The sequence below is a fragment of the Lutra lutra genome, chromosome 17 (genome assembly GCF_902655055.1).
Source record: "Lutra lutra chromosome 17, mLutLut1.2, whole genome shotgun sequence".
NCBI lineage: Eukaryota > Metazoa > Chordata > Mammalia > Carnivora > Mustelidae > Lutra > Lutra lutra.
Genome location: NC_062294.1, coordinates 38,248,851 through 38,261,107, shown reverse-complemented (window position 1 = coordinate 38,261,107; position 12,257 = coordinate 38,248,851). Strand labels below are relative to the sequence as shown.

The following is a 12,257-nucleotide window of genomic DNA, read 5'->3' as shown; positions in this document are numbered from 1 at the left end:
GTACTTCCCTGATACCCAAAGTCCCCGGAGTCCTCTTCGGGTCAGCTGGCCCCACTCTACTCCAGCTCTTCACAAGCAGTCCACATGCCCTAACCACAACTGGAGGTTTCTGGCCTTCCCCCGCCTACAGTACACGGGAGCTGAGGAAGCCCCACGAAGCAGAGACACTGTGAAGACTAGCACAGCCTCTGGTGTAGCAGAGCCACCACCGGGCGCATGTGTCAGTGATGTCACAGACGACACCATCTGGGAGCCCGTGCCCTGCAACTCCAGGTGAGAGTTGCACCGTCTCAGTATGGAGACTTAGCGTGGCATGCAAGCTGGAGTGCAATACCTCCCTCTAGCCCAAACTTTAACGAGAGAAGTTTTGATGGCCGAGGGCAGCTGAGAAAAGTGAAGAGAGGTAAAGAGTGAGGGTCACCAGCAGGAAACATCATCAGAACGCACCGGAAGCAGAGGGAGGATGAAGAGTAAGTGAGGTTGAAGGCCTGTGAGCAGGGGAGAGGTGGGATGTTGTTGGGTCCATGGTCAAAGGAGCCAGACTGATAGAAAGCGAAGGTCAAGCAAAGCTTTATTTTGCACCAAGCATCAAGAATCAAACTGACCGTCCAGGGCTGTCTCTTGCAAAGAGGTTGAAAACCCTCTGCCTTACAGACTAGCTTTTAAGGGCAAAGGTCATGTGGTTGGGCCTGGCCATGCACAGGTAGCCAATGAGAGTGTAACACAGAGAAAGCTGCACAATCCTGCTAGGTCACACATAAGTGACCAATTGAATTACAGTTTACCGTATAGTAGATATTTGAACTAGCCTATCACTTTGGTCAGAATTGGCGCCCAAAGGGCACCCAAAGGGTGGGGCCCATACTCCTTGGTAGCTAGGAGACAGTATGTGTCCCCACTGATTGAATACCTCCACCTAGCCTGACCCACCCTTGTATTTGGGCTTTGTTACCTGGAACTGGTTTCTGGAACTTGTTTTTAAGTAAGTTCCCTGAAGAAGGATGGACGGGGTCAGGATGGAGCTGCTCTGGCTAAACAGGCCCTTACAATGTAAAGGGTTGGGAACTTGGTGCTGGTAGGTGGACAGGTTCGCAGTGGAGACCGACTGAAACTGCTAGGGGAATTGTCCTGGTTACATAAGGGAAACCAAGGCCCAGAGTCCACATTTGCCTGGCACAGTCTCTGCACTGAAGATTGATATTGGAGCTGGCGGCAGGTCCCCATGGGGCCCGCTCAGTGTGCTAAAGGAGGGCCGAGGGCCTTAGGCCGACTTGGCCACTGCCTGCCACCTGCTGACAGTGGTTAAGGCCCCAATCCTCTCTGTGACCTGGTTTCCCCTTCTGTGAGGTGCTGATGGTGGTTCCTGCCCTGCCAGCTGTTCTGCGAATGACCCTTGTCTGGTGGAAAGCACTGGGAGCCTGCTGAGGAATGGTATTCCTCCCCAGACCCTGGGAGTTGAGCAGAGAAGAGCTATGCCTAGGAAGGGAGCAAGTGCCCAGGGCAGTTATAAGCAGAGGAGTGTAGATGCCGTTAAAATTGGATTTTGAACCAGTATGTTCATTTCCACCTCTGCCACTTCCCATCTCTGTAATTAAGTTATGGGTCTCGGCATATCTGAGCTTCAGTTTTCTCATGTGCATTATAGGAATAATGTCTGCTTTAAAAGATTGTTGAGAAAATATAATGAGATAAAATGTGTAGCATTTAGATAGGTGCATGGCAAGTAATGAGTGCTCAGTAACTGTTAGATGTGGATTGTTCCAGAAAAGACTTCCAAGTCTAATTGGAGCACCCATGACAGATGAAGCAGTCATTCCTGGGGTTGCTCTTTAGAAACAGATTTTAATGCCACTCTTGCTTTTGAAGGAGAACCAGACTCTGTATATCATATAATAATATGATATGATATGTATATAATATAATATACTGTGTATATTATATAATATAAACACTTTTGTCTGCTTGTTCAGATGTACTCAAGGAAGCACAAGTGAGCTGGGATGGAATTTACAGAGTGTCATGTGAACCAGATTTTCTAGTCCTTTGACCCTTATACCAGGCCTTTGTCTTATACTTATTCTATTTACACCCATACTCTATCCCCAGAACCATGTTTTTCTTCTTCACACACATGAAGTAAGGAACAGGCATGTGGAGTTTTTAGAGGCTGAAACCACATTGATCTATATATATTTTGAGCTTGAAGAAAGACCTACTGTGTTTTATCAGTGTAGGACACCATCTATTGTATGGACACTCCCATTTCATAGATATTGAAATGTGAAAAGTCTTTTTTTTTTTTAACATCTAACAGTCAACAAAATGTAATATTTGCCACCATCTGCATCCTGGGAAGCTCTGTGATATAACGTTTATATGAGTTACTTGGCTAGACTTACAGAGTGACTATTCAAGCCCCTAACCTGCAGCAGATTAAACCAGTCAACTCCTCGTGTGGTCTACTGACCTGCAGGAGCATCTGAAACTGGTTAGAGATGCAAGGTCTGGGGGCACCTGGGTAGCTCAGTGGGTTAACCCTACACCTTCGGCTTAGGTCATGGACCCAGGTTCCTGGGATGGAGCCCTGCATCAGATGCCCTGCTCAGAGGGGAGTCTGCTTCTCAGAAGCCCTACTTTGTGGGGGATCTGCTCCTCTTTCTCTATCTGACCCTGCTTGTATACACGTTCTCTTCTCTCTCTCTCTCTCTCTAATGAATAAATCTTCTTTAAAAATCATAAAAAAGAAAAAGAAAAAGAAATGCCAGACCTGGGTGTGGGGCCTAGGTATTTACATTTTAATAAGAACCTAGTTTCCTACATTAATTAATATATGGGAAGCATTGATTTAGTTTTATTTCTTTCTAAAGATTTCTTTATTTAATTGACAGAGAGAGAACACTTAGAGGGGTGGGGAAGAAGGAGAGAGATTCTCAAGCAGACTCGCCTAGAATGCAGAACCAGACACAGGGCTCAATCCCAGGACCCTGAGATCATGACCTGAGTTGAAATCAAGAGTTGGACACTCAACTGACTGAGCCAACTAGGCACCCAGAGAAGCACTGTTTGAAAGCACACTCTTGTAACTCCTAGGATGGGTGGCCAGAGGGTAGAATAAGAGGCATCCAAGAAAGCTTAGAAGTCTGTGCTCTCTGTAGCATCCCTGTCTTCTCCTATCTCTAAATAACCATAATTTCATAGCTAGAAAAGTCGTGAGTCTTATAGTCATGCCCAACCTGAATTGGCCATTTCTTGTTTGTTTGAATTCCCCAGGTGTGATCTACCATGCCTTTTCTCAGAAAGAGGCCAAAGAGCTCGACATTCAGGTACAGTGCATGGCAGGAAGTCTGGGAGCGGCAGAGGTGATGACAAGGATGGCTTGTTCCCCTAGCACTGTTTTAGATGTCCTTCCCATGTCTTACTCCTCAACCTTCCAGTAGATGTGTTAGGCTCCATTGAGATCTGTTGTTCTGATGGCCTGTTTCCAGATGCTGGCCTCTATTTTGTTTGGTTAACTGGGAACTCTTGATCCTGTGTCCTCTCCCACTGTGTAGGGGACACTGGCTATGCCCACCTGAAACCTGCCCTGGTGAGCACTGTCATTTGACTTTGTCACTGTGCCCCCTTTGCTCTTTTTTTTTCTTTAAAGATTTTATTTATTCATTTGACAGAGAGAGATCACAAGTAGATGGAGAGGCAGGCAGAGAGAGAGGGCGGGGGAAGCAGGATCTCCGCCGAGCAGAGAACCTGATGCGGGACTCGATCCCAGGACCCTGAGATCATGACCTGAGCTGAAGGCAGCGGCCTAACCCACTGAGCCACCCAGGCGCCCAACCCCCCTTTGCTCTTGAAGAGGGCAGGTGATCACATTTCCTAAGTGGCATTTCTGGATTATATCTGGATGCTGCCAGCATGCTTTGTCAGTTTGGCAGAAGCTCCACTGGGGACTCCTAATGAGGGAGTTAACAGGAAACCAAGATTTTGAAAGACTGATACACTTTTATTTGGTTTCTTCATGAAGAAGGCCACTTAGGTATTTTTAAAAAGTAAGTAATTGTCCTATCACAGTAATAATAATGACGAAAATGAATCTTTAGTTAGTATCTAAGGTGCAAACTCGAAGCTGACTGCCCTCCTGACTGTGAGCTGCCTTGAAGTTTGTGTATCACATCATCCCTTCGCAGGTCCCACTTCTCAATAAGGGAGAACGGGATTATTGACTCATTAGCTTCCTAGGGTTTACAGCGTGCTTGGCGCAGCAGGGGGTCAGAAAATCCCCAGCCAAGAGGCAAGACCTGCGTAGACAGTGCTGCCTGGGCTGTGGCTGACCTAGGACGAGGGCAGCTGAATGAGGAGTAGACTGGTGGAACTCCTTACATGAGAGGCAGTGATATTCGGAGTTCTCAAGAATTACACACAATCAAGGCAGTTCTTTTGCCCACATGTCCTAGGAGTCTGTGCTGAGTCACAGTTAAGTGCTGTTGTGCTCTTGGGAGAGAGTGAGCCCAGGAGGCTGAGATGCACTGGTACTTCCTTTCCCCAAGTGCTGCGGAGACCTAGTCAGTAGCCATGACACATCCTTGGGCTCAAACCCAAGTAAAGAGGATTGCCACGTGGGTACCGTGTCAGATTCCTAACTTTCCAAGGCATGACCCACCCTGGGACACAAGGTGGTACCATTTTCCCAAGTGTTTGGATGATTCCTTCAGAGGCCATAGTTTGCCTCCATCTGGTCGTGACTGAATAAATATTGTTGGCATACATTTCTCCAGCTTTCCACCCTGCCAAGGATCAGAGAAGCCTGTTCTTCCTCATATAAAGAGTCTTGGGGATTTTTTTTTTAATCCATTCAAAATAACCTCAGAGAGGTAGAGTAAAAAGTTGAATTCTTAAAAAAATTTTTAAAATTTATTTTCAGCGTAACAGTATTCATTGTTCTTGCACCAACCCAGTGCTCCATGCAATCCATGCCCTCTCCAATACCCACCACCTGGTTCCCCCAACCTCACACCCCCCGCCCCTTCAAAACCCTCACATTGTTTCAGAGTCCATAGTCTCTCATGGTTCACCTCCCCTTGCAATTTCCCTCCACTCCCTTCTCCTCTCTAACTGCCCTTGTCCTCCATGCTATTTGTTATGCTCCACAAATGAGTGAAACCATATGAAAATTGGCTCTCTCTGCTTGACTTATTTCACTCAGCATAATCTCTTCCAGTCCCGTCCATGTGGCTACAAAAGTTGGGTATTCATCCTTTCTGATGGAGGCATAATACTCCATAGTGTATATGGACCACATCTTCCTTATCCATTCGTCCATTGAAGGGCATCTTGGTTCTTTCCACAGTTTGGTGACTATGGCCATTGCTGCTATAAACATTGGGGTACAGATGGCCCTTCTTTTCACTACATCTGTATCTTTGGGGTAAATACCTAGTAGTGCAATTGCAGGGTCATAGGGAAGCTCTCTTTTTAATTTCTTGAGGAATCACCACACTGTTCTCCAAAGTGGCTGCACCAACTTGCATTCCCACCAACAGTGGAAGAGGGTTCCCCTTCCTCCACATCCCCTCCAACACATGTTGTTTCCTGTCTTGCTAATTTTGGCCATTCTAAGTGGTGTAAGGTGATATCTCAATGTGGTTTTAATTTGAATCTCCCTGATGGCTAGTGATGATGAACATTTTTTCATGTGTCTGATAGCCATTTGTATGTCTTCATTGGAGAAGTGTCTGTTCATATCTTCTGCCCATTTTTTGATATGATTGTCTGTTTTGTGTGTGTTGAGTTTGAGGAGTTCTTTATAGATCCTGGATATCAACCTATTGTCTGTACTGTCATTTGCAAATATCTTCTCCCATTCCGTGGGTTGCCTCTTTGTTTTGTTGACTGTTTCCTTTGCTGTGCAGAAGTTTTTTATCTTGATGAAGTCCCAAAAGTTCATCTTCGCTTTTGTTTCCTTTGCCTTTGGAGACATATCTTGAAAGAAGTTGCTGTGGCTGATATCGAAGAGGTTACTGCCTAAGTTCTCCTCTAGGATTCTGATGGATTCTTGTCTCACATTGAGGTCTTTTATCCACTTTGAGTTTATCTTTGTGTACGGTGTAAGAGAATGGTCGAGTTTCATTCTTCTACATATAGCTGTCCAGTTTAGAAAGTTGAATTTTGACGTGGCTGTTTTGTGCAGTGTCTGAATTGGTATTTGAGGGTGCCTTTCACATCTGGACAGCTGTGGGAAGCTCACCTTCAGCAGACGAGAGGCTGTGTGGGGCTCAGTGGGGAGACAGATGGGTCAGGAAAGGCATCCCACCTGCGGTGTCTAGGAGGGCCTGGGGCCTGGGGCTGCCCCCACCAGAACACTGGGCACCGTGCTGCCCTGTCTCCATGTAGCTTCCGGGAGCACAGCAGGCCGAGGCCTTCGTGAGGGCCTTCCTGAAGCACAGCACGTCCCACATGAGCCAGCAAGCCCGCGAGGACCAGCTGCAACGCAAGGCTGTGGTCCTGGAGTACGTCACTCGCCGGAAGCACAAGGAGAAGAGAAAGAAATCCAAGGGCCTCTCTGCCAGGCAGAGGAGGAAGCTGCACCTCTTCGACATTAAGCCAGAGCAGCAGAGGTATGCCAGGGCTTTCCTGCCTTTCTCCCTGAGGCAGCTTCCTCCTCCTGGAGTGGGTGTGGCTTTGGGAGACCCAGTTCCCCTGAAGCTAAGGGAGCTTCTTCCACTGCTGCCACAAGGGGGCAGCCTCCCTTTCCCAACTCGGGCAGGGTTTGCACTTGGCTTTCACAGCAAGGCACAGCCAGGCTCTTGCTGTTTGTCTGTCTGTGCCTTGCTATGAAAGCCAAGTGCAAACCTTGCCTGAATTTCTCCTCAGGGAGCAGTGGTGCAGCAAGACTTAAGTTTAGTTCGTGAAAAGCCGTCCAGATGAGCACCCCCAGGGCCCCGGGCTGGTGTGGCAGAGACTTGGGCGGTGCTGCCCTGGGAGCACCCGGCTGCTCTGCCATCTGTGTAGGGTGCCTCGTGGTGTGAGGGGTCTGCTGGAGCGCCGGCCATCCGGGCTGCATGTAGCCAGCAGGAAGGATGGAGGGACACCAGTAGGGTTCTAGCAGCGGAAACAGGTTCAGGAGGGGAACGCAGATGTCAGTCTGTCAGGTTATCTGCTGTGGAACTAGGATCCGCACCCACTTCCCCATGACCCGGGTAGGGTTCCTTGGCATCAGGCTGTGCTCTATGCCCTGTTGATGTCACAATCCCAAGCTCAGGTCGCCTAACTCTTTACTTCTTTCTACCTTTGCCACACATACAGTCTTTTTCTCCCTCTGCATGAACTCTGGAAGCAGTACATCCGGGACCTGTGCGGTGGTCTCAAGCCAGACACGTGAGTTGCATGTCTGCAGCCCTACCCTTTGGGGCAGAACCCAAGGCTTACGATGACTGAATGCAGCCTTCGGAGCCAGCTGGCTGCAGAAGTTCGTAGACCTGTGTGCCCCTTCAGAACTCTCGCTCATGGTCAACGCTGAGGCCTTCTGCTTACCTTCTAGGCAGCCGCACATGATTCAGACCAAGCTGTTGAAGGCAGATCTTCAAGGGGCTCTCGTTTCAGGTACCTCGCCTACGAGCCTACAGAGCAGCGTGGCTCTGTGATACAGGGCTAGACACACTCTTGGCACGTGGATGTTTCCACATCACCAGCGTTGAGGCTGGGAGAGGACTAGCGACCTGAGCCAGTTCTGGCCACTTTTTGGATACACTCTAAATGGTTTGTGTGCCTTTCCACACAGGGACCCCTGCTGCTCTCCCAGGGGGCACAGCAGCTGCTGGCACGTGTCCCCAGCCCTGAGCGGAGAGTCCCTTTCATCCATTTCCCCACAGTTTTCAGTCTCAGCTACAGACTCCCAGCTCCCAGTTTCATCTCCAGGGCAGACCTTCCCTTGAGCATCGTCATTCATCCAGCCGCCCTGCCCACAGCATGCATCACAACCTGTCCATACCCAGAACAACTCTGGCCTCCTCACATCAGCCCCTGCCATGGTGTTCCCAGCTCCGTTCCTGGTACCAGTGTTTACCCTGGTTATTCACCCCAAACCTGGGCTGTAACACCTTTCTTCTTCCCTGATCCCTCAGCACCGTCCATCAGCATATCCTACCACCCAAATCCAAGCCACCACCATCGCCCCTGGATTCCGGTAGAAGCTGCCTAGCCCTCTCCCTGCTGACACACTTCTTCTCCCCAACCAGGCAGCCCGAGGGAAGGTTTTAGGACAAAACTCAGGCCATGTTTGTCTTCTGCTTCCTTACTGTGGTCTAAAAGGCCCCTCTGGCTCTCCCGAGCACCAGGTTCAACCACCTTGGCCTGCTCTCTGGTTCTCACACAACAGGCTTGGCCCTACCTCGGGCCTTTGCCGTTGTTCCTTCCCTCTGCCCAGAGTTCTGTGTGTCACAGACCAACTGCTTCTCAGTATTCAGGTCCCTACTCACACATCACTTCCCCCAAGGACCTACCATGACTAACAGTGAACCTTCTCCCCATGACCTTGTGTATTTTCTTCATGACAGTTACCACGATCAGAAAATGCAGTCATCTGATGTGGCACACATTCCCTCCTACCTTTAGAACATCAGGTCCTTGAGAGCAGAACCGAGAACAGTCTTGTTCACTATCGTGCCCAGCACTGATCTCGGACAGTGCCAGGCACATGGAAGGTGCTCAGTGACCTGTCTACAGGCTACACAGAGACATGGGTCAGGACAGCCGAGGGGCCGGCTGCCTGTGGTGGCAGTTCGCCTCAGTCACTGCTTCACCGCCTGTAACAAGATCCATTCTGGCCAGAGTTTGGTGGGTCGTGGGAAGGATGTGATGCGCTGGTGTTCCTTCAGATCCCATCGCTGAGACTTGGCCCCATCCCAGCAACCTGTGGATCTTGGTGGTGCTGGACACACATGTGACCTCTTGGCTCCAGAGTCCTTCCTAAGACTCCCATGGCTGCAGGCCCTCCAAAGGACATCTTGTCAGAACAGCCCAGAGGCTCCAGAGCCATAGTCAAGGGACTGGGACCCCAGACTCTCATCCAGCTTGGTCCCTGTCCAGCTGAGGAGCCCCCCACTCCCCACCGCCCCCACCTAGCTGGTTGTGGCTGCCCAGCACCCCCGAGGCTGAGGCCTTGAATGCCCTTTTCCTTTGCAATCACGAAATCCAAATGCCCGTCCTATGTGGGTGTTACAGGAATCCTCCTACAGGAAACAAAGCATGTTCTCAAAATCCTCACCAAAGAAGACCATCTGAAAGGTACGGAACTGTCTCAGGGTGTGTGGCCTGTGGCCTCCCCGGCTTCGTCGGCCCTTTCCTCGTGGCTTCAGTGGGTCCATTTGGCCTCTCAGGTCAGCACAGATTGCAGATCCCTGCTGGCCGTGCGTCCCATGCCTGCCGAGAGCGCCCCTGCCCTCACAGCTCTCCCCAGGGCATCTGGAGCCCAGCCAGCAGCCGCAGCCAGATGGGACTGGAGACAGCGCTACTGGGCTGCACTTCCAGATACGAGGGTCCGTTTCCATGACTGAGACCCTTCCCTGCCCCAACCTACTGCCCTGCCCCAAGGAGTGGAGCTAAGCAGACCCTGAGGGGAGCCAGCTTAGTGCTTGTCCCTGGGGTATCTGGCCCTTTCCGGTAAACCTTTGGGTTCCGGGAAAGCAGGTGCAGCCTCACCTGCTCGGTGTGCCAGAGCTCCTTGTTCTGGCAGAGAAGAGCATAAGTCCCTGCGCTGTTGACATTTCCACAGCCCTTACCAGCAAATCTGAGATTGCAAAACCACAGCGGGAGGTTTTCGTTCCTTTATTTTGGACTTTGTTTTTTCTTGCTGCTTCCTTGTTTCCTTGTATGTTCTTGTCTCATCTGAAACCTCAGAAAGTGGTGTCTGCGTGCCCTCACTCATGGTCTAAAGCCATGAGTCAGTCTGAAAACTATGCAGTCTGAAAACTATGGCTGCTAAACTAAACTAAACTAAACTTTTCTCTCACTTTTTCTGGGAGTTTGGCTTAGAGCCTTTGACCGTGAAAATTAGTGTTAACTTATATTTAAAATCTGAATACATCGGTCTTATGGCAGAAAAACGCCCTGTCGTCCTGGTGCTGCTGAACTTTGTGGACTCTCCGTTCCTTACTAGCTTAGTTCTAATGCAGACATTTTAGGAAGGTCTTGTGCTTCAGCGTGAGCTTAACCGTCAGGATTTTTTTTGCCTTGTCCTTTTTCTCTCTCTTTTTTTTTTTTCCAGTCATCCTCAAGCTAAACTGTGTGTTCGCAGTGGAAATTGATGGCTTCATTTCCTACATTTATGGAAGCAAATTCCAGCTTCGGTCAAGTGAACAATCTGCCAAGAAATTCAAAGCGAAGGGAACAGCTGACTTGTAGCTCTCTGCTGCGGAGACGGCTGTTTGGGACCCCAAGGACTGGGGACACCCGCGTGCCCACCTTTCAGCGGAGACATGGCTGGGCTGGTTCTGCTTCTAGATCACCCCCAGCCCATTAACACCAGAGTTAAGAACAGTTCGTCATCCGGGAAGAAATGCGCCTTACTGAGCAAAGTCAGGGAACGGAGGGGTGTCTGTTTCTAGGTGATGACGGGTGTGCATTGCTCCCGTGAGAGAAAACCCTGGCAGGATCGGCACAGGTTGACCTGACTGGTGGCATTATTGGGTTTTTATTTCTCTTTTATCCTTTTCTCTGTTTCCTGAGTGTTCTGTGATGAATCCATTGTTTTGGTAATAATAAAATACACATGTTGGCGATAAGAGGATCCTTGTGAAGGACTGAGCCCTGCGGCCCAGCCTGACTGGGCCAGAAGGGAGGTGGGCTGGAGGCTGTCCCTGGCAGGTGGCCCTACTTCTGCAGTGAAGACAGAAGCTACCCTCAGGTGCCTGCTTGCCAAGGGTAGGGGCTTGGAGCATCTGACATGTTAGTTTAAGTCACGTCCCCTGTGGCACTCTTGCACCTAACTGCTGTTTCCAGAAAGCTGGAGAGTGAGGAGCAGTGAAGTCGCAGTGGGCCTTTGGGCTCACTGGCTCTGGGAAGTAGTACGGGACTGGGGCCAGGATGCAGGATGCCAGGTAAGCTGGTGCTTGCAGTGGTTGTTCAGTACAGGGAGCTCTGACCTGCAGTGGCTTCTCATCACCATGGCTCTTAGGCTCTAGGGTCGGCAGAAGGGGATCAAGACCTCAGCTCTTCCCAAACTCTCATGTCCTGGGAGAGTCTGAGTCCCCAACAGGGCCCTTGCTGTGTGCTGCCGCTGGAAGCCTTGGCTCTTCAGTCTGACTCGGCCTGTGTGCCGTGTGTCTACCGGTCACTACGTGAGGCGCTCGTAGGCAGCCTTGAGTGGGGACAGGGCATCGGCTGGCTTCCACTGTGTGGTGGTCAGGAAGCCACGTGGCTCGGTAGGACCGATAGCCTGTTCCTTTGAGAAGTCAGTGTTTGCTGACCAACCAAATGAGGGCAGAAACGTTGCTGGGAACAAACCGGCAGCAAAGCCATGAGCTTTTTCTTTTACTTCAGGAGAAGCAGTGGTGCCAGACACTTGGCTTTGTCCATATGTCCCGCTGGGCCCCTGCACTGGAGGAGAAAGGCTGTGGGAGGGGAATGTAAGCTCTGACTCTGATGGGAGAGCAGGAAGCCCTCACTCGGTGCACCTGCATCCGTCCATGTGGGGTCCCTGGCTCGTCAGGATGGTCCTGGGTTGACTCAGTTGCTCTCTCACTGCAGCCATCACTACCTGTGCTGCAGGTCTCAGGTCCCACCCCTGCTTGGGACAGGGCAGCTGGCCTAGCCACTGAGCCCTGTGCTCTGACGGCCTGTATTTCCTACAAGGGACTCAGCCTCAGGGCTCGCTTGCCCAGGGCCTCACCACCTCTTGGTGCGTGTGTGGAAGAGCTGTCTCCCTTGTACGATGAGGTGCCAAGAATGGACACTATAGCAGGCTCACCCCGGTGAGCAGTGAAAAACCAGCTAGACACACTCCAGGCCCCTGCCTGCAGGGTAGTAAGGAGCAGGGACATTCCTCCTAGTCTGGAAAGCAGGGGACAAGGTGCAGTGTTCATGTGATCCTGTTCCTCAGGCTCATATGTAGGTGGGCACATACGTCCCCAAAGATGCCAGCATCAGGATAATGGGCAGGGAGAACTCTCCTTGGCTATGACATTTTTGTTTTGCCTGGAGAATGTCTTTACAAATAATTTGATCCACTAGTCACAGAAGACTTCCAGTTGGGGCCACTTCCTTCTTTT

General features: G+C 50.4%; 1 protein-coding gene across 3 annotated transcripts; it reads left to right on the top strand.

The window, feature by feature from the left end:
- Positions 1 to 339: 339 nt before the first annotated feature.
- LOC125089973 (ribonuclease P protein subunit p29-like) lies at positions 340 to 10,693 on the top strand. 3 transcript variants are annotated; one of them, XM_047712516.1, is made up of 7 exons: positions 340 to 470; positions 3,271 to 3,323; positions 6,385 to 6,608; positions 7,291 to 7,368; positions 7,532 to 7,593; positions 9,175 to 9,276; positions 10,256 to 10,693. In XM_047712516.1, exons 1-7 carry the CDS (start codon positions 464 to 466, stop codon positions 10,390 to 10,392), a joined length of 663 nt encoding a protein of 220 aa, XP_047568472.1. In that variant the 5' UTR covers positions 340 to 463; the 3' UTR covers positions 10,393 to 10,693. The 3 variants fall into 3 exon arrangements, with proteins under 3 accessions (XP_047568472.1, XP_047568470.1, XP_047568471.1); XM_047712514.1 differs by lacking the exon at positions 10,256 to 10,693 and having other exon boundaries at positions 9,175 to 9,630; XM_047712515.1 differs by lacking the exons at positions 340 to 470; positions 10,256 to 10,693 and adding an exon at positions 1,194 to 1,431 and having other exon boundaries at positions 9,175 to 9,630.
- Positions 10,694 to 12,257: the final 1,564 nt, after the last annotated feature.

Bases quoted from the DNA above. Each gene is read 5' to 3' on its own strand.
- LOC125089973 (XM_047712514.1), top strand. The intron at 3,324-6,384 runs GTACAGTGCATG...GTCTCCATGTAG, and splicing joins CCAAAGAGCTCGACATTCAG to CTTCCGGGAGCACAGCAGGC. The intron at 7,594-9,174 runs GTACCTCGCCTA...TTTCCTTTGCAA, and splicing joins TCAAGGGGCTCTCGTTTCAG to TCACGAAATCCAAATGCCCG.